At 44.4% G+C, this 20,388-nt stretch overlaps 7 protein-coding genes and 1 non-coding gene across 8 annotated transcripts; 4 read left to right on the forward strand and 4 right to left on the reverse strand.

Moving 5' to 3' along the window:
* Window positions 1-45: 45 nt before the first annotated feature.
* FA14DRAFT_189834 (NMT-domain-containing protein) lies at window positions 46-3,567 on the forward strand (the record flags this gene model as incomplete). The annotated part of the gene is made up of 2 exons (XM_025501758.1): window positions 46-1,954; window positions 2,320-3,567. The coding sequence occupies 2 exons, from the start codon at window positions 46-48 to the stop codon at window positions 3,519-3,521; spliced, it is 3,111 nt and encodes a 1,036-aa protein (XP_025356203.1). The 3' UTR covers window positions 3,522-3,567.
* A 145-nt stretch (window positions 3,568-3,712) lies between these two features.
* On the forward strand, window positions 3,713-3,828 carry FA14DRAFT_t22. The gene has a single exon. It is a non-coding gene; the product is annotated as a tRNA-Leu (tRNA).
* A 316-nt stretch (window positions 3,829-4,144) lies between these two features.
* Window positions 4,145-5,411, reverse strand: FA14DRAFT_145967 (histone deacetylase). Its single transcript, XM_025497296.1, has one exon. It carries the CDS (start codon window positions 5,371-5,373, stop codon window positions 4,198-4,200), a length of 1,176 nt encoding a protein of 391 aa, XP_025356204.1. The 5' UTR covers window positions 5,374-5,411; the 3' UTR covers window positions 4,145-4,197.
* A 109-nt stretch (window positions 5,412-5,520) lies between these two features.
* FA14DRAFT_164546 (isoleucyl-tRNA synthetase) lies at window positions 5,521-9,670 on the reverse strand (the record flags this gene model as incomplete). Its single annotated transcript, XM_025499894.1, has 2 exons — window positions 5,521-8,544; window positions 9,599-9,670. The coding sequence occupies 2 exons, from the start codon at window positions 9,668-9,670 to the stop codon at window positions 5,521-5,523; spliced, it is 3,096 nt and encodes a 1,031-aa protein (XP_025356205.1).
* A 1,798-nt stretch (window positions 9,671-11,468) lies between these two features.
* FA14DRAFT_172504 (PIG-U-domain-containing protein) lies at window positions 11,469-13,040 on the reverse strand. The gene has a single exon (XM_025500407.1). It carries the CDS (start codon window positions 13,015-13,017, stop codon window positions 11,584-11,586), a length of 1,434 nt encoding a protein of 477 aa, XP_025356206.1. The 5' UTR covers window positions 13,018-13,040; the 3' UTR covers window positions 11,469-11,583.
* Window positions 13,041-13,191: 151 nt separating this feature from the next.
* FA14DRAFT_160874 (uncharacterized protein) lies at window positions 13,192-13,791 on the forward strand. The gene is made up of 2 exons (XM_025498868.1): window positions 13,192-13,446; window positions 13,505-13,791. The coding sequence occupies exons 1-2, from the start codon at window positions 13,203-13,205 to the stop codon at window positions 13,690-13,692; spliced, it is 432 nt and encodes a 143-aa protein (XP_025356207.1). The 5' UTR covers window positions 13,192-13,202; the 3' UTR covers window positions 13,693-13,791.
* On the reverse strand, window positions 13,684-14,835 carry FA14DRAFT_189841 (putative C-8 sterol isomerase). Its single transcript, XM_025501759.1, has one exon. The coding sequence runs from the start codon at window positions 14,527-14,529 to the stop codon at window positions 13,762-13,764; it is 768 nt and encodes a 255-aa protein (XP_025356208.1). The 5' UTR covers window positions 14,530-14,835; the 3' UTR covers window positions 13,684-13,761.
* A 3,995-nt stretch (window positions 14,836-18,830) lies between these two features.
* FA14DRAFT_106988 (Per1-like protein) lies at window positions 18,831-20,078 on the forward strand (the record flags this gene model as incomplete). The annotated part of the gene is made up of 1 exon (XM_025495791.1): window positions 18,831-20,078. A coding segment is annotated over one exon (1,248 nt), but the record flags the coding sequence as incomplete, so codon positions are not given.
* Window positions 20,079-20,388: the final 310 nt, after the last annotated feature.

Below are 20,388 nucleotides of genomic sequence, written 5' to 3' on the forward strand. Positions count from 1 at the left end.
ATCTTCCTCCTCTTATCCTACCATCTCGCTCGTATTCCTACAAGAATGTCATCGGCTCCTACCTCTAAGCCTGCTGAGTCGGCAAAAGAGGGAAAAGAGATTCCAAGCGCAGTAAATGCTGTTGAAGCAAGCAAAGAACCGGTAAATCAAGCCGCAATTGCCGGAGAAGATGAAGAGGACGAAGAGGATGATGGAGAGGAAGAAGATGGCAATGAGCCAGAACAGGGCACAGAAGAGAAGAAGCTGACCTCGAAACAAAAGAAGAAAAAGAAGAGTAAAGCTGCTGCTAAATTGAGAAAGAAGCTAGGTCTGGGCGCAGGTGATGCAGGAGGCGCAGGTTCGTCATCTGCTCCCGAAAAGATGCTAACGGATGACGATGTCAAGAACTTGCAAGATGCAATCGCAAAAGAGCAAGGTCCACAAGCAGCTGCGAAAGCAGATAGAGCAACATTGGAAAAATTGATGAAAATGATGAATTTGGAACGAACGGCAATGCTGAAAGATCATGATGCAAAACAGAAACAATACAAAACATTGGCAGAGCATAAATTCTGGAAAACGCAACCAGTCACAAAACCAACAGATGCACCACTCCTAACAGATGATTCCGAAGGACCAATTGAGCCCAATGTCACTCGTGATCAAGTTCGACAAGAACCTTACCCGCTTCCTAGCGAGTTCGAATGGTCACCTATCGATATCGATGACTCTACCGAATTGCGGGAAGTTTACGATCTGTTGTCCGCAAATTACGTTGAGGATATTGATTCTAGCTTGAGGTTCAACTATTCTCCCGAATTCTTGAACTGGGTTTTGAAGCATCCAGGTTATCACAAGTCATGGCATGTCGGGGTTCGAGTCAAAAATACCAGAAAGTTGGTCGCCTTCATTTCCGCAATCCCACACGAGTTGAGAGTGCGTGAACAAGCTTATCCTTCTGCAGAGGTGAACTTCCTTTGCGTTCACAAGAAGCTAAGGAGTAAGAGACTGACCCCAGTTCTGATCAAGGAAGTTACTCGTCAATGCCATCTCCTTGGCATCTTCCAAGCAATCTACACTGGTGGAATCGTGATCCCAACTCCGATCGCTTGCGCTCGATATTACCATCGCACGATAAATGCACAAAAATTGTTGGACATCGGTTTCAGCGGGCTCAGACCTGGCCAAAGTCGGGAAGCATACATCAGACAATACTCGCTTCCCGACACGACGAAAGTGCCTGGATTGCGGGAAATAGAAGCAAAAGATATTCCCGCAGTGGGTAAACTTATGAGACGATACATGAAAAGATTTGATATGGCAGCGCGTTTCTCCGATGATGAAGTTGCGCATCTCCTCTTGAGTGGAAAAGCTGGGGAAGGTCGGAAGCAGGTTACCTGGACGTATGTTGTTGAGAACAACGGCAAGATTACCGATATGATTTCATTTTATAGCTTGCCATCCTCAATCTTGGACAGCGACAAACATCAAATCTTGGAAGCTGCGTATCTTTTCTACTACGCTACAGATGCCGCTTTTGAAGAAGCACCTACCGTCGCAGCCAATGCATCTTCATCCACTTCCTCATCGAATCTTCACAAGACCCATCTTAACAGTGCGGAACAAGAAGATGAACAGAACATTACGAATTGGTTACACGAAAGCAAAGAATCAAAAACCAAGTTAAAGCAAAGGCTGAACGAATTGGTACACGACATGCTTATCTTGGCAAGGAACAACGGCTTTGATGTTTTGAATTGTTTAACCGTGATGGATAATCCTTTGTTCCTGACTGATCAATTGTTTGGACCGGGAGATGGATTCTTGCGACATTATTTGTTTAATTGGCGTATTCGACCAATTGCGGGAGGAATGGGTGCTAGACCCGGAGAAGCGGAATTGGATCCAGTTGTGCAGTATGCCAAATTGATGGCGGAAAAAGAAGCAAAGGCTTCCGGTGCTTCACTTAGCGAAGGTGACCGGGTGAGAAAATTACAAGAGTCTCTGCCGAAAGCGGAGATGGGAAGCGGAACTGGTATTGTTATGGTCTGATTGCATGTATATCATAAATGTGATCAATCAAAGGAAGCAAAGGCCTCCCATCATGAAGAATTTAGGTTATGAATTGACAACGGGCGCAAGCGCGGCTCCGCGCTAGAAGATGTCAACTTTTTTGCTCATGTCAGCATACATTAATGTGTGGAGTAAGTATAATTGTCGTGTGCATTCATCCTTCTATCCATACACTCACATTGAAAATTGCCATCATTCCATCCTATCTAAGCGGTCTATTGCGACCTGTGTTAAGGCCCTGTCACTCGTTCCTATTCCCACGTATAGTCTCATTGCGCCAAGCTCTATACCCAGCCATGACAGCGACGAGGAGGTCATCACGATTGAGTCAACCCTCAAAGCAGTCCAGTTCACCACGCAAAAGAGTCAAAGCGGAAGATGATGATCGGAATATGCCAATAACACCACCTGCGACACCTAACGGAAAAGTCAAGAAAGAAGAACAATCTCCACGAACGCCTAAACGAGCAAAAAAAGAACCAATGACAACATCTGAACGAAAATTAGCCTCGCTACGACAAAGTTTAGCAACGGAACCATTCCCGCAATGGAATAAACCGAGTAAAGAAGAAGCAAGACAAGTTGCAGAAATTTTAACCGAAGCACATGGATATAAAACAATACCTAAAAAGCAATCTCCAAAAGGTGATGATCGTTATGGAGGATGTGGAGATGTTTCAGACGTTTTAGACGCAACCGTTCGAACGATTTTAAGCTGCAATACATCAGGTGCAAATTCAAGAGCGGCTCATAAGAGCTTATGTGATACTTTTGGAAAGTGTAATTGGCAAGCGATTCTAGATGCAAAACATGCTGATGTAGCCGCTTCAATTAAATGTGGTGGCTTACAGGACAACAAAGCAAAAACTATACAGGGTGTCTTAAAGCAGACATTAGAAACACATGGAAAACTCTCCCTTAACCACTTACACGGAGCAGATGCTAGAACGGTTATGGAAGAATTAGTATCATTTAATGGAGTAGGACCTAAAGTGGCTTCTTGTGTTGCAATGTTTGCATTAGGTTTATCCGAGATGGCCGTTGATACACACGTTCATAGACTTTGTCGGAAGTTAGGTTGGGTTCCCGACAAAGCTACAAGAGATCAAACATACTACCACTTGGCAGCTCGGATTCCCGATGAATTAAAGTATGCTTTACATGTTCTATTGATTAAACATGGAAAGGCATGTGCAGCTTGTTCTGCAAGAGGATTCGCAACGGATCGTTATGCTTCACCGGAATGGGAAAAAGAGGGAATGAGTGTTATTTCGGGCATCAAAAAGGAAGATTGGGGAAATGACGTCAAAGCAAATACTGATCAGAAGAATAAGTATGAATCTGTAAAATGCCCTCTTGCGCAAGCAGGCTTTTTTGGCAGAGGAAAAAGATCGGTAAAAAAAGAGGAAGAGCCGGCAGTCAAAAAGGAAGAGGAATCTTTTTTAAGCACCTCTGCCTTTTCGTCATAGAACGGATCTATTAACTGTACAAATATTGATAGAATTTTATCTCATGGTCTATTCGATTTTTGTTTGTTTGTTTTCTTTCAGTTTGTTTATTCCGCTTCGGAGGTTATGTAAGGCACTGCTCTAGTGGCTTTCCGCGCGCGTAAATACGTGCGGGATATATTGTGTAAAATGTGGCCCCCTTCCAAGCAGCAGGTTGCATACCAAAGTTGGTTAATGGGCCAGATTCAAGTTCCGCCAACTTTCGCTGATAGCAGTGAAACCTGTCCTGGTGTCGAAAGACTCATGGGTTCGAATCCCATTGCAACCAATCTTTTTCTTTTTTGTTTTTATCATTTTTTAGTAATTAAAAAACATAAGAACGGTTGCACGCTTCTTAGTTTTTAAAAAATTTAAAGAATATAAACAAGCGCGTAATATTCGGCCGGATAATTTTAGGCGGGATTCTCTTCCCTCGCGGAACTGATCCTTGAGAGACTTGTATGTAGTCGCTGAGATCAGCGAAAGAGATAATATAAGTTGACTCGCTTTCCTCCGACTGTATCATTACCTGTTCATATCACAACGGTAGCCCCGCATGTGTACGTCCCGAAGAATAACTTTTCATGATGCAATAATGAACAGATAGATCTTTTCGATGAATTAGTACAAATACAAGCAAAAATACAGGGTATGAATTTTAAGCATAAGGATCCCGCTTAATTTCCGCACTGGTGTTCGCTGCATCTTTTGCAGCGATTGAATCTTCATTTGCCTCTTCTTCCACCCAAGCTCCGTTCAAATCGGGAGGCAGTTCATGCATTTGAACACTAGGTGCACCATGCAGATATCTCAACTGCTCCAAGCATTCCCTCCGTATCTTTTCCAAACTTGCCCGTGAATTGGTATTCTCTACCCGTGTTTGCAACGGTTCATGCAGTCTATAGGTCGGAGCAAAGTACTCCAGATATGGTGTCGTTGGCAATTGATCCGGAACATCGCATCCAGTCAAGACTGCAGTCTCATATGTCCAACATCTCGCAACGTTACGGATCGTGTACCCGCCTCCTCCCAAAACCAACGTAGGTAAATTGAATGATTTCACGAATCGGACACATTCTCCATGCGCTGCAATGCTCAAATTGAAGCAACCCAGCCTGTCAAGACCTAGTGAATCAGCCCCGCATTGCAGTACAATTGATTCTGGTCGAAAAGTTGTGATACTCGGCTCAATGATTGATTTAAACAGGGCAACGTATGCACTATCATCAATGCCATCTTGTAGCGGCACGTTGAGACAAAAGTGTTTCCCTATTGCCGTTCCGATCTCACTCAATGCACCCGTGCATGGGAAAAAATCGTTGCCGTATTTGTGAAAAGAAACTGTCAAAACTCGGTTGGAATTGTAGAATGCTTCTTGAACTCCATCACCATGATGGATGTCAATGTCAATGTACAGTACCCGCGGATGGTACCGCAACAGTTCTTGAATTGCTAGCACGATATCATTCACGTAACAGAACCCACTTGCTTCTTGCTTTTTCGCATGATGCAATCCACCACTCCAATTGATTGCAATATCCGTTTGACCGGATACGAGTTTACGTGCGGCTGCTAAACTGGCACCTGTGTATGTTTTGCAAAAGTCATACATCCCATCGAACACTGGGCAGTCATCTGCAAAGTTGAATCTAGTGAATGCGGCTGAAGGTGGAGTGGATGGTGTGACTGTGCTTAGGAATTCGATATAATCGCTATCATGAAACCATTCCAGCTCTTCCCGAGTTGCTTGCCTTGGGGTATAGCATTTCATCTGATCGTGCAAGCCGTAACCGAGTACCAGCCTATTGGTTAGCGTTAGCCGTGCTGGTTTCATCGGATGTCTTTCGCCATAATGATATTCTCCTACACCTTATTTTCCTGTAAAATCTCTCACGGTATTTTTTTCGAGCGGTTTCCTACTTTCGTTAGACATACCTCGATCATTCTCATACTCTTTATTGTTTCTATAAATAAAATACAACTAATGCAGACCGCTAACCGCTTTCTCACAACGGCCACAAAGCGTAGCCTCTTCGGCTTCTTTGCGATATGTCCAACAACGTGGGCATCTTGTCCCCCTTGACGATCGAAGCGAATAGCGAACACCTCGATGTTCCCCTTGTAGGTTCAAGTCTCCCTCTGTTTGAGTGTCTGATGATATTGCATCGTGCACATTGACATGAGATACCATCAACAAATCCGGAAGTGTGTCCGCGTATTTTTCCAATGTTGCTTTGAAAGAGCTGTCCTCTTCTGTACAAATGTCTACATCCACTCCGAAAGATGTGGTCAATACCTTGGATTGACGACCTTTTTCAAGTACTGAGTAGAGATCTGATCGGAACGCCAACAATTCTCCACATTCTTTCTCTGCTTCAATATCCCGATACTCTTCGGGAACGCTTTGCCAACCGACTTTAAATACAGACTCATTCTGGTCTGTGTTCTCTTCACCGATGTAGAATTGGTGAATCTCTTCAGCCATGTGTGGCACGATGGGTGCCAGAATGGAGACGATCGTACGCAAAACTTGATCCAAAATGGCAACGGTGGTCTGTCTTCTGGTGCTGTCCAGCGTGTCAGAGTACAGTCTGTCTTTGACAATATCCATGTATAGACTAGAAAGATCTGTAGTGCAAAAATCATTAGCCCTTCGAACAACTTGGGCGAAGTCGAAAGAGTCATATGCTTTTCTACAAGATTCGTCCAAATCCAACAATCTATTAAGGATGTATCGATCTAGGATATCCATTTGCTCTTTTTGCAACTTAGGTCCTTGTCCAGCAGGGGGAATCGATCCCAAGATGAATCGACAAGTATTGCGCAACTTTCTCATCCCCTCAGCTGCCTTTTTGATGATCAAAGGCGAAATTCTGACATCGGTTTGCGGGTCACCACGAGTTGCCCAAAATCGAAGTACATCTGCTCCGTAGGGTGGTTCACCGTATCTAGTTCCTTCTCCTTCAATTATGACTTGCGGTGACAATACGTTTCCTCGAGACTTTGACATCTTGTCGCCTTTCCTGTCAATAATGAATCCATGTGTGACCACATTCTTGTAAGGCGCAGAAGGAGAATCGGAATCGGCCATGGCAATGTACGTTAGCAAGGATGACTGGAACCAGCCTCGATGCTGATCAGTTCCTTCAAGGTAGAGGTCTGCAATCGGTGCATTGGGGATCGTGAGATTTCCATCTTTATCAAATGAATCTTGCGCTTCCGGCAAAAGGCTCCAGGATGAGCCGCTATCAAACCATACATCGACAATATCCTGGCCCTTGCGCCATTTGATACCACCTTTACGCTCAGAAGGAATGACAAACTCCTCTGCATCTCCTTGCCACCAGTAGTCTATTCCTCTTTCCATGAGCACGTTTTCGATGTGCTCCATATTCTCAATCGACAACAAAGGTTCATCATTCTCCATATTGTAGACCACCGGAATGGGCACACCCCAAACACGTTGTCGGCTTATGCACCATTCATTCCGTTTCCGTATCAACGCCTCTAATCGTCCCCTCCCTGAGGCTGGTGAAAAGGTGACATTATCCAACGCTGCCAATGCTTTCTCCTTGATCGCCTCCAAATTTGCGAACCATTGAGAAGTACATCTCACAATGACCGGCTGAGATGTACGCCAATCGATAGGGTATCTGTGCTGGTATCGAATTTCGGTGAAAAGATCGAAGCTGTTGTACAGCTGTTTAATAATTTGTCTTGTGCCCTCTGATTGCACAGGCAAGCCCATCAGTTCGTTATCTCGTGACTTTCCAATCAACTTTCGCACATCTTTTGTGAAGCAGCTGGAATCATCAACAGGTGAGATGATAGCTTCCTGCGCTGCTTTCGGGTTGGTCTGACAGTACTCTTGCCAAACATTGTAATCGTCTTTACCATGTCCAGGAGCACTGTGCACCAAACCGGTACCGGAATCTGCGGTGACATAGCTCGCTGCAATGATTGGCCGGGCGCTTTCGTTGCTCGGCAAGAAAGGATGACGGTATGTTGAGTCGATCAGATCCGTGCCTTGAAATTCCAACAAAATCTCCAAATCGCCTAGAACAGGCCGTCCACTTGCACCTGTTGAGTTCAGTCCGATCTTTAGCTTTTCGAAGTTTGGTATGCGATCCTTTGCAATGAGCAGATAGTCGCCATCACAAGGACCTGCTTTTGCTCGAACGATGCAATAAGTGAGAGATGGGTTCACGTTAACGGACATATTGGAAGGAAGTGTCCATGGTGTTGTTGTCCAAATGATGATGTTCGTTCCTTCTTGTATTCCCGCCAAAGCTTTCTTGGAATCATTGGCCTTTTTCAACAGTGTCGGGCCTGCAATGAGAGGAAATTTGACGTATGCGGATGAACTCACATAGTTTTCATCATATTCTATCTCTGCTTCAGCCAAAGCTGATCGAGAAGAAGGTGACCAATATACCGGTCTATGAGCACGATAGATGAGTCCCCTTCGAACCATTTCCCGCATGATTCTCATCTGCCTACGCACGTATTGTTTATCGAATGTTCTATATGTCGTCTCTGAACTCCAATCAGCCATAATACCATACATTTTGAAAGAGTTCAATTGTTCCTGCATTGCATCACTTGCTAATTCCCTTGCTTTCCCACGAACCTTGTCTGGAGGTGCCGTTCTGGGTGAAAGACCATGGAATTCCTCCCCTCCAAACACTTTGTTTTCGATTGGAAGACCATGACAGTCCCAACCGGGTACATAATGTACTCTCTTTCCTATCGAGACTTGATATCGATTAATGACGTCCTTCAAAACTTTATTGAGCGCATGACCAACGTGCAAGGAGCCATTGGCATATGGAGGACCATCATGCAGTACAAATGCAGGTCGATCACTTTGGGCAGCTTGCCATTTGTAGAGCTCCGTTGTTGTTCTCTGTTGATAATATGCTTCACTTGTGGGAATGTCATGACGGATTTGAAATTTAGTCTTTGGAAGGTGTAACGTTGAGGACCATCGATCATCCTTTTTTGGCTTTTCGTTGGAGACCGTTGCATACGTTCGGCATGACGTCAGTTGAAGCCTTTCGATGCCTCTCAAAGAAGGACTATGCTTCAGTATCCGTAATCGTTGTATTATCATATCGACATCCTTCCCCCATCAGAGTTCTCGATCGGAAATGAAAGCAAAAATTAAGAAGGTTTAGAAGAAAAAAAAATGTGTAAGCGCTAACGCTTGATCGACGGAATACGGCGTACGCATTTATCCACATTTGGCGTTAGGCGTAAAAGCTTAATCGTTCCTAACCTTACAGATTGACTTTTCATTAACAATCTCCATCCGCTTCCCTGAACAATCTGTGGTGAATCAGAATGGTCGTACTTCAATACGACACATATTCCGATTCACCTTTCTTCTTTGACGGAAATCTGGCATCAGGAGCGGGAAAAGCAGTTCAAGAAGATGCACCACATATTCAACCACATTCCAATCCGCGTGTTTGCTATTATTTCCCAAAAGGTGTAGGAGAATATCATTATGGCGAAAGACATCCGATGAAACCAGCACGGCTAACGCTAACCAATAGGCTGGTACTCGGTTACGGCTTGCACGATCAGATGAAATGCTATACCCCAAGGCAAGCAACTCGGGAAGAGCTGGAATGGTTTCATGATAGCGATTATATCGAATTCCTAAGCACAGTCACACCATCCACTCCACCTTCAGCCGCATTCACTAGATTCAACTTTGCAGATGACTGCCCAGTGTTCGATGGGATGTATGACTTTTGCAAAACATACACAGGTGCCAGTTTAGCAGCCGCACGTAAACTCGTATCCGGTCAAACGGATATTGCAATCAATTGGAGTGGTGGATTGCATCATGCGAAAAAGCAAGAAGCAAGTGGGTTCTGTTACGTGAATGATATCGTGCTAGCAATTCAAGAACTGTTGCGGTACCATCCGCGGGTACTGTACATTGACATTGACATCCATCATGGTGATGGAGTTCAAGAAGCATTCTACAATTCCAACCGAGTTTTGACAGTTTCTTTTCACAAATACGGCAACGATTTTTTCCCATGCACGGGTGCATTGAGTGAGATCGGAACGGCAATAGGGAAACACTTTTGTCTCAACGTGCCGCTACAAGATGGCATTGATGATAGTGCATACGTTGCCCTGTTTAAATCAATCATTGAGCCGAGTATCACAACTTTTCGACCAGAATCAATTGTACTGCAATGCGGGGCTGATTCACTAGGTCTTGACAGGCTGGGTTGCTTCAATTTGAGCATTGCAGCGCATGGAGAATGTGTCCGATTCGTGAAATCATTCAATTTACCTACGTTGGTTTTGGGAGGAGGCGGGTACACGATCCGTAACGTTGCGAGATGTTGGACATATGAGACTGCAGTCTTGACTGGATGCGATGTTCCGGATCAATTGCCAACGACACCATATCTGGAGTACTTTGCTCCGACCTATAGACTGCATGAACCGTTGCAAACACGGGTAGAGAATACCAATTCACGGGCAAGTTTGGAAAAGATACGGAGGGAATGCTTGGAGCAGTTGAGATATCTGCATGGTGCACCTAGTGTTCAAATGCATGAACTGCCTCCCGATTTGAACGGAGCTTGGGTGGAAGAAGAGGCAAATGAAGATTCAATCGCTGCAAAAGATGCAGCGAACACCAGTGCGGAAATTAAGCGGGATCCTTATGCTTAAAATTCATACCCTGTATTTTTGCTTGTATTTGTACTAATTCATCGAAAAGATCTATCTGTTCATTATTGCATCATGAAAAGTTATTCTTCGGGACGTACACATGCGGGGCTACCGTTGTGATATGAACAGGTAATGATACAGTCGGAGGAAAGCGATACATTTGCCATGAGATGCAAAACGTACGCAAATTCAAACTTTCCAATTCGGAGTTTAAAATACTGAATTACGTTTAACTTCGTCTTCATTTTTGACACACCAACCACCTTGAAGAAATGTTGATCTCATTGTGGGTTCTGTTATCTGTTGTCATCACGGTAATTTCTACCTCTACTTCGGCAGAAAACAGTGATCAAAGTTCCTCTACACCAAAACAAGCTTTCTCTTGGGATCTCAATAAGAGCTATAAGCAAAACAGCATTTCTTCAAAAGAAGCAGAGAATGGAGAAGAGCATACATCTGTTTATCATGGACCAAGTTTATCCGCATGGGGAAACAAGCGTAAAAGAACTGTAGAGACAAAGCCGATTCAAGAACATCATGATCTCCAGCAAATCGAAACACCAACAAACAGTCCAAAAAAGCTAAGAACGTTAATCACTAAACCTAGACAAATCGATAAACATGATGAACAAGATGTATTGTTAAAAATGGTATATGTCAAACAAAGGAGAGGAAAGGCAAAGATTTTCAGAGATAGAGGCAATAAACTTTGTAATCCTCACACGCCTTCCTGTAAACACTGGGATGATTTAGATAACGTACAACAAAGGAGAGAAAGAAGAAAGATGAGATACTATGCTGCAGTGAGTGATAGGAAGGAAAATGAAATAATCTCGACTAACCATCATTCCTTTTTTCAAGGACCCTGCTGAGAGAGAAAAGGCTAGAGAAGCACAAAGGAATCATTATCACAATCTTACCCCAAGCGAAAAAATAGCAAGAAACAGTAGACAATACGCAACGCGGAAGAAATTTTTGAAAAACATGAAGCCAGAGGAGAGAAGTGAATGGTACGACAAGAAAGCGGAAAGGGAACGTGAGCGGAAAGCCAGAATCAGGTGAGTGTATTTATCAATATTAGGACTGCCTAGCTTTCTAACCCTACTATCCCCACTAGAGCGGGAGAGCATATTCCTACACCTAGAAACATCTTACAGGCTAAGAAGAAGAGAAGTAGGAAACCTATCATTACTGGTTCAGAATCAGAGTAGCCACAAGCTTAATTACTATAGATAGTATATATCCTAGTTCAACATTTAATTTTAAGTCAAACTTCCGTACTCCGATTTCCTATTCGTACAAATGGTTGATGAAGATAATATTGTACATTGCTAACAATCATTCAAGCTTGTATAACTTTTCTATGAAGCACAACATCTTCTTTCTTTTTGCCAATCTGCGTTGCAATTCGATCTGCATTCCCACTCGCATCCCGCTTTCTTTCCGTTTCCCATCTCCACCTTCCCCATGCCCACATTGCGTCTAAAACCGATGATCCTCCTGCCAAAGCCCAAACAAGTGTAGAAGCATAGAAAAAGTTTGCATTTCCACTTCCTGCTTGAAGCCAAAGGTGATGCAAAGCTGGCATCATCAAAGTGGCAAGGGTATAAAGCAAAGTGGTAAATAAGGAATGTCGTAAATAAGGTGAAATCTCTCTGTGTAAAATCAATAATGATAAAAACATCGATGAATCTCCTAGCGTTGGATAACTTTTCAAAACAGCAATCAATCCTGTCAATGCGGTAATTGCAAATAGCGGATCTTGTCTGTATTTGATCGTAAGTGGGATTGCATAGCTTGCCACATGCACGTTGAAGGCTAACAGGAAAAAGTCTCTGAAGTGATCAAAAATTTCGATAAAGAAGTACCACCATAATCCAATATTCGGTGACAGATCCGGAAGGAATAAGATTGTGCCATAAGCACGATCAATAAAAGTCCAATCTTTGCCGCTCACCTCATAGCTTACGTATACGAAGAGCGCCAGTGTTGCAGCAATGAAGAAGAGACAGATGATCGCTTGACCTTTGGACCATGTTTGCTTGCCAGATCTGTTGTGAGTGGTGTTTGAGGAAGCGCTCATTGCATAAAGAATCGTTATCGCAGGAACCAAAAGGACTGGATATACCGAAATGAGTATGGCAGACACTATCCCTAAGCCAAGCATCACGAGCGAAGCAGATAGTGCTGAGCTGATGGCCAATGCCAATGCGAGATTGTTAAATGTCGTTGTTGATCTTGCCAAACATGTAGCAATGCTGAATGGGTTGAATAAGAAGAAAGCTGCTATTCCGCCTGCGGAAGAAAGAGCTGAACCTGCCAACATGGAAGTATCCAATTGAGCCTGATCCGGAGAAGCATGGACTCGTTTGAGGTATTTTTGCTTTTTGACGTAAATACTTGCGAGCAGTATCGCAGTGATGGCGTCTGCTATGCTCCAGATGAGAGCCGTTGTGATATGAAAGGAACTTGCAGTGTTACCTGTCCTGCTCAAGATTGGTTCGAGATATCTCAATATTATTGGTGGAAGATACAGATTGCCCGATTGATATGGTGGTGGCAGCGTACCAGTTGAAGATTTGTAGACTTTTTGCAGATACAATGCTTCCTTGACTGCCATATATGAGGTCGTTGGCGTGCTCAATTCCGGTCTTCTTTCAAGGATCGAAGGCACAAAATCCAACGAAGGCAAGAAAAAGAATGCCAAACGAACAGCGACTCCGATTACGATTACCCATCGAAGCGATAATCCTTCAGGTCCTTTTGTAGTACCCATCTTGTCCACCAGTTGAGCAAAGGTGATGAAGGTTGGAAGAAGGGAAAAAAGCACCAAGTGGCTCGAGCATGAGATTTGATTTTTCTTCTTTCGTTAGTGCGGCAGAGTAAGTAAGTATACACGATTACAGTGAGACGCGTATATTCTACTGATGGCAATCCACAATCAACACAACCAACACGGTCATGTCTAGACAATCTTATTATCCTCAAAATGAACTGAATTCAAGACCTTCAATCTTCATTGCCGACTCACAGCAACGACAATCGTTCGTTCCAGGACAGGGTGGAGGATCTGCATCTGCAAGGCTACAAGCAAAACGACAAGAATTGGAAGGATTGCTTATGCTGAAAGAAAAATCTGCTCGATTGGCAAGAGATATTGAGAAGTTGGGCGATAATGTCGATGCACTTGTTGAAGGAGGTGAAGGTGGGTATCCCATTAACGTATAACTCAGACAACTGCTCACCATCTCTTTCCCCCACAGCTGTCGCATCGGTCATGTCTTCTTGGTCAGGCGTATTCAGAGCAATGCAAATCGCACGACAATCGATGCTGAGCAAACAAATGACACAAGATGATGTAACGATCGAGCAAAAACAAGTTCCAGATACGCTTGTCCGACTACCTGTGGATACTGGCACTTCTACCGAAAAAACAAAGAATGAAGCATGAGATTAATTTGTATTTTTAAGCAGGTCTATGTAAACTACAGAATTGCACTACCATCCTTTTGAAGAACCCCTAAAATTTCCCGATAAACAAGTTTCCAACCATTTCCCGAGCAGTGATCCAAACAGTTTGAGCAAAAGAAGGGAAGTCCAAAGTAGAAAAGATGACATCTGCCAATCCAAATGGTAGCATAGGTGGAATCCAACCTTGAGCCAATTCCAAGGCAAAACAACCACTTTCAGGCATCATGTATTGCTTCACCGTTCCTCTGCGTAAATGATGTTGTGTGCCTGGCCCATAAATTTCAGGGACCAATGCGCCTGCAGCATAAGCACGTTCTTCACCCGTCAAGATGTGGAAATAATCATCGGCTGTATGACGACCTGTATGACCTTCTGTTCCGACTGGGCTGCCAAAGAAGATGAGATATTCTGTAATGGAAGCATGAATTAGGTACATTGATCCCATTGCACCACCTGCATTGTTGAACATCCACTCAAACGGAGTTCTGACTTCGTTCTTGTTCAAATAAGGTTTCAAAGCTGGATCAGCGTGTAATTCGACGAGGATATCGTCAAAGATGGCTTGGGTATCATTTCCATGTTTAGCAACTGCTTTTTGGCTGATTGCGTGTAGTTTTGCTGGACTGAAGATGTAGAAATTCGATCTGATTCTGTCTAAAGCCGCAATGATTGCGACAAAACCAACGATCACCAACAATGAGATCGACTTCCACCCCAAAGCAGTACTTTGCTTTGAACTTGATGCTTTTGAAGTCGCAGTCTTACGAGCCGGTGAAGCTCTTGTCGTTGTACTCTTTCTTCCACCACGAGATGACATTTTCGTCGTTGTTGATGATGGTCAAGATCAAAATGGAGCATGTACCTGTGATGTATGGAATCATCCAACCTTTCTTCTCGCGTCGGCTAATTTGGTGCATTGCATGAGAAAATAAGCAGCAAAGACGCGATTCATGCGTAGACATACGCGTATCGCTCTTTGACCCGCGTAAGCCAGACTACAGATTGTGACGGGGAACTTCTCTCCTTCCCGCGCTCCTCTTAGACGGAGAGATTGGATACAGCTATGCGGCAATCTAAGTTAGGACACCCGATCTTCTTATCTTCAGTCTTGACATTTTGATCGTGTCAATGCATGTCTACTTTACTCGGCAATGTATACGACGTCATTATATTTATCCGATTGATAGGCAGGCGCCACTTGAACAGACTTTTTTTTGTCAAGACATGCACGCGTATTACACTAATATGCACTGCCACCGCCCATCCACTTATATTAGCTTGTGTACGCACAAAGGCACAACTTACTGTTCCTGAACCACTTAAACATGTCTCCACAATAGATAATGTACTTTACCACAGTCTGACCACAACAAGAAAAAAAAAAGCAACTCTATCTGATCCTCTGGGTGCATTTTCAGCATCAAGACTGTAGACAGGTGAACCCAAAAAAAAGGTGGCAGCCGCCGGTTGTCTTGTACACTAACAAGCGCCGATTGATATATCCACAAAGCCCCGCTGTCAAGCACAAACACCCAAGAAATCAATTTTAATCCCTTTTTACCCACAACATCATCATTTCCATCCACTCTTACTCTGGCAAAGATGTCATCCATCAACGAAAAAGACGATGGCAGAGTGTTCCGCATTCAAGTAGAAGATGCATGGGCAGACGTTGCCTTGTTCGGTTCAACCGTAATCGGTTGGCATCCAGCCTCCTCAACTTCAAAAGATTACTCTGCCATCTTTTTATCAAAAGATACGAAACCCGGTAAAGCTTTCAGAGGTGGAATTCCCCTTGTATTTCCCGTTTTCGGGGAAGTTAAAGATCATGGCGATGTTCCCGAACAAATAAAAAACTGTTCCCGCCATGGGTTCTGCCGAGACAGGAATTGGAAGCTGGAGAGCACAGACAAGGCAAGCGTCACAATGTCCTTGTCTAGCGACGACGAGCCTGCCCTGCTCGAAAAGTTCCCATGTCCATTCAAGATCCATCACACCGTCACTCTTACGAAAGATACCCTAGAAACAACGTTAACGGTAGAGCATTTGTCCACTTCGAAATACGATTCTATGCCCTTCCATGCCTTGTTCCACACTTACCTCGGATTACCGTCCGCAACTGCCAAAGCAAGCGGACTAAAGGGTATTGGGTATAATGACAAAATTGCGGGTAGAGTAATTTCTACCAATGATGCCGAAGAACAAGGATGGAATGAAGAGATCGATCGTGTATATCAAGGTAGCGCCCCAACGGTCACGATATCCGCCGGTGACGAAAGCGAAGCACAAATCACCTTGGAACGCAGCAAGACGATCCCGGACACAACGCTTTGGAATCCAGGTCAAGCAGCTGATTCGGATATGGGAGATTTGCATCAAGGAGGATGGCGTGAGTTTGTTTGTGCTGAACCAGGACATGTTGCATCATTTGCTTGGCTCGAGAAAGGTAAAGAGTGGACTGCCACACAAACACTCACATACAAAGCCGCCAACGGGAGGCCTAGCTCAACTGTAGGGAATCAACAAAAGAAGACTGCCGTCGAAGCGGGAAGCGCCGCTGCAGGTACCGGAGCATTAGCGGGAGCAGCTGCTACCGCTTCCAAGTCTGGTAAAGGTGACGAGAGTAAGACCGAGAATGATTCTGAAGCAGCTGCTGCAAAAGTCATCCAACGTGGTTATCGCAAATATGTCGGCGAACGTGAAGCTGATGGTAAGCGTCTTTCTCCCGATGCCCGTTGGGGAGATGCGATGGGCCGTGTGCGGTTGGAAGGGGCTCACAAAGAAGCTAAGGATGGATCAAAGAATGATGCTTCAAGCCGGTGGAAGAGAGGCGGAGTGCTTGTCGGACAATTGGCGGGTAGTCCAGGAACACAGTTGGATGAGAAAGACTCCGGTCCTGTCGAAGGTGGTCCAAGTTTGGAACCTGATCCAACTCTTTCTTCTGCATTGCGTGATCGACGAGGAAGTGAAGGAGGCGCACCGAAGCGGGAAGAGAGCGAAGGAATGGTGGGAGATGTTCCTGGCGCCAACGAGAACGGAAAGGTGGACAATATCCGTAGTATCGCCCACAAAAACCAATACGGTCTCAAAATGGTGGAGAAATGGACCCGTGGCGCACCTGCACAAGAATTGAGTAAAGTGATGGAAGCCCAATATTGGCTTGAGATGGTGGACAAGAAGCATCGTTACGGAAGCAATTTGAAGCACTATCACGCCGCTTGGGAAGAAGATCGCAATACCAAAGATAACTTTTTTAAATGGCTCGATGAGGGTGACGGTAAAGATGTCAGTCTTCCCGAATGTCCACGCGAGCAATTAGAGAAAGAACAAGTGACATACCTGAGCAGCGAGAAACGTGCAAATTATATCGTTGACGTCAAAGATGGTCGTTTGGTTTTCCGTAGAAATGGAAAATACGTTGACACAACAAAGAACCGTTGGAGAGATTTGGGCAATGGAAATGGTATTGTCGAACTCGGGGAAGAAGAAAAAGCCGAATTGAGACGTCAACGCGAAGAAAGAGCTGCTAGGAGAGGACACAAGTTACGCGATGACGATACTAGTAGTAGCAGCAGTAGCAGCGATGACGATGGCCTTGACTCAGAAGAGGAAGAGGACGCAAAGCAAAGAGCGCGACATTATGGTGGTAATGAATCACAACCCAAAAAGGGATTGAAGTCTTTCACACCTGCTGGCTTTTGGGAAAAGCTGTTGCGCAAAACAGTTGCGGATAATACCTGGATTTACGTATACAATAGTCGACATGAACTGTTTGTTGGAATCAAGAAAACGGGTACATTCCAACATAGTTCATTCTTGTATGGAGGACGTGTTTTATCAGCAGGTTTACTGAAAGCCAAAGACGGTTATCTTACCAGTCTTTCCCCTTTAAGTGGACATTATCGAGCAGGCACGGCCCATTTCCGATTCTTTGTTGCTTCACTGCAAGATTCTGGAGTGAATTTGGAACATGTCACATTGAGTAGAAGTTTGATGATGTTACAAGGTTTAGAGTCGTACGGCAAATTCACAAAGAAGATCAAAGGAACGAGTTTGAAGGAAAAAATGTTTTCCAAAGAATCGGTTGATAAAAAGGGTGAAACAGATGATGACAAAGAAGGTCTATCAGCCAAGATGAAATCCCTCAATCTTCGCAAGGTGTTGAGCAAAAAAGACCCAAATGAATTAAACGAGACAGCAACCTCTTGATCTAGTAATATGTATCTGCATGTATGATTGATTGATGACCCGTAATGATTATTATTGTTTTTACAAAAAGCCAAGCCAGCGAAAAAGCAATTTATGCAACAAACGCCAATTTAAGATGCATAAGCTGTTTGCTGGTTTCTAACCCTCCGAAAATAGCACGGCTATTAGTGTATGCTCGTTAAGAGTACAGGGCTCAGAGAATGCCGCTAGGCGGTGCAATTTTCGCCAAAAAAAAAGAAAGTCATTGTTTCTTAGTGGAAATGTCAAAAAAATTCCAAAGCCGAAATCGTACACCCTTTTCACGCAAAAAGACTGCACACATCTCTCGCCCCCCAGCTTTAAACGCACGCGTAGGACTTGACTGCACGCAGGCAAGGCTTTCTTCCAGAGTGTATACTACTGTACTGTACACCCCTTGACAGGTTGCAAGCTAGCTAGCTACTTGGCTGACTTCAGACTGGCAAAGCGTGCGATTAAAATCTGTCGGGATCCGGTACATCTTTCATTTTTGATACAATCATCTCCAAAAATCACACTCTTAGGCTGATTTTATCGCCAAAGAAGGCTATCTTCTTCTTCTTCACCATGATTCAGACGAACATGCATCAGACAGTAGGAGAGTGTAGTCGTAATTGTCTACTCAGCACACCGTCTACATCATCAGATGATCAAAGAACAAAACATTCAACACAATCACGAAAGCCACTGCGATCCCGCAACAAAAGTGACGGCCAATTGTCAAGGCGACATGAGAACAGCAAAAAGCTGCTAACTTCTGCAACAACAGATGAAAACAGTCAAGCTTGTCCAGATCCATTCGCATTCCCTCAAAAATCTGACAACCTATCAATGCCACAACACAGATCACAACGTAATCGAGCTCGGACAAGATTACGACTTCCTCTATTTTTGGCGTATATTGCCCCCCTTTTACTCCTCCTGCTCACATCACTTCAACCAGTCTCTGCTTCACAAGGAGATCGCTCTCCTGAATATCAAAAGTGCGTAGATTCTTGCGATCGAGATTCTTGTTTGGTCGGGCTTAATTGGGACGATGGTACGGCAAAAGCGACAATTTTGCCAATGGTTTTGCGAATGACATTTTGGACTTGCTTTGATGATTGCAAGTATCATTGCACACACAGAGTCACCAATGAAGCCCATGAAAGGGTTACGCATATTCGACAAGATGCCTTGAAAACGATCGAAGCAGCTTCCGCAAAGAATGGCTGGTCTAGATCAGAGCAAAGACGATTGGTGGGAGATCTTGTACAGGGTAAATTGGCAGCCCTTAGGCCTGTTCAAAAGGAGATGGTTCAATATCATGGCAAATGGGTCTTTATTCGCTTATTTGGCGCACAGGAGCCTTTAAGTGTCTTGTTCAGCATTGCCAATTTCTACGTTCATCTCTCCGCTTTGGACAGACTACGAAAACAGGTTCCCGATGCTTTCCCATTGAAGCTGGTCTACATTTTACATGCTCTGGTCAGCTGCTTTGCATGGTTGTGGTCAGCAGTCTTCCACACCCGCGACAAGCCAATGACAGAACGAATGGATTATTTCTCCGCAGGAGCTGTGGTCTTGGGAGGGTTGTTCTACGCCATATGTAGGCTTTGGCGAATCGCACCTGGAAGTGTAGCGTTCAAGATCCTGGTTAGGACATTCGGTGGTGCATTATCATTACACATTTTATACCTCAGCTTTGGCAGATTTGACTATTCGTACAACATGAAAGCCAATATCTTGGTCGGTATCTCAAACAGTCTTTTGTGGCTGACATACTCTTTCAAACCTGAAATCTTCTCTTCTTCAACTCACCCGAATGGACGATTCGAGCGATTACGTTCCTCACCACACGTCTCTTCCGGATCCATCACGCACATTCATCATAATGGAGGTTCTCCTCCCGTTCCAGTTTCAACGCCAAATCCGCTTCCGCCATCTTCTTCGCGCAAAGGAAGAAGACAATTGCAGCTGATCTTGGCACTTCTTTGGCTAGCGACTTTGCTAGAAGTTCTCGATTTCCCGCCAATCTGGAGAGCTTTGGACGCTCATGCTTTATGGCATGCTGCTACCGTGCCAATTGCACGAATGTGGTACACATGGTTGATTGAAGATGCAAGAGAGTGTACCTCAACGGGCTTCTGGATAGGCGACGTTGATCCAAGAACGGCGGCTTACCTGGAAATTCCCCACAAAACCGAAGCTGCAGTTGAGAATGTGACTAGGGCCGTCGGTCCACCTGTTATGCGTGCTGTTGAAAAGGCAAAAGTGTGGGTTGAAACAGCGGCTGTAAGAACGGCAGATACGATTGGCAATGGAATGAGCGCAAGTGGTTCGAGAGATTCTTTGGGCACTTCTAGTGGTATCGAATTTAAAGCTTTGACGAATAAGTTAAACGAATTCGCTCGTGGTACTTTGGGCAAAGGTGAACCAGGCCTTTCTGCTTCTACAATTCCCGTTGACG

This window comes from Meira miltonrushii (assembly GCF_003144205.1).
Source record: "Meira miltonrushii strain MCA 3882 unplaced genomic scaffold FA14scaffold_2, whole genome shotgun sequence".
Classification (NCBI taxonomy): Eukaryota; Fungi; Basidiomycota; class Exobasidiomycetes; order Exobasidiales; family Brachybasidiaceae; genus Meira; species Meira miltonrushii.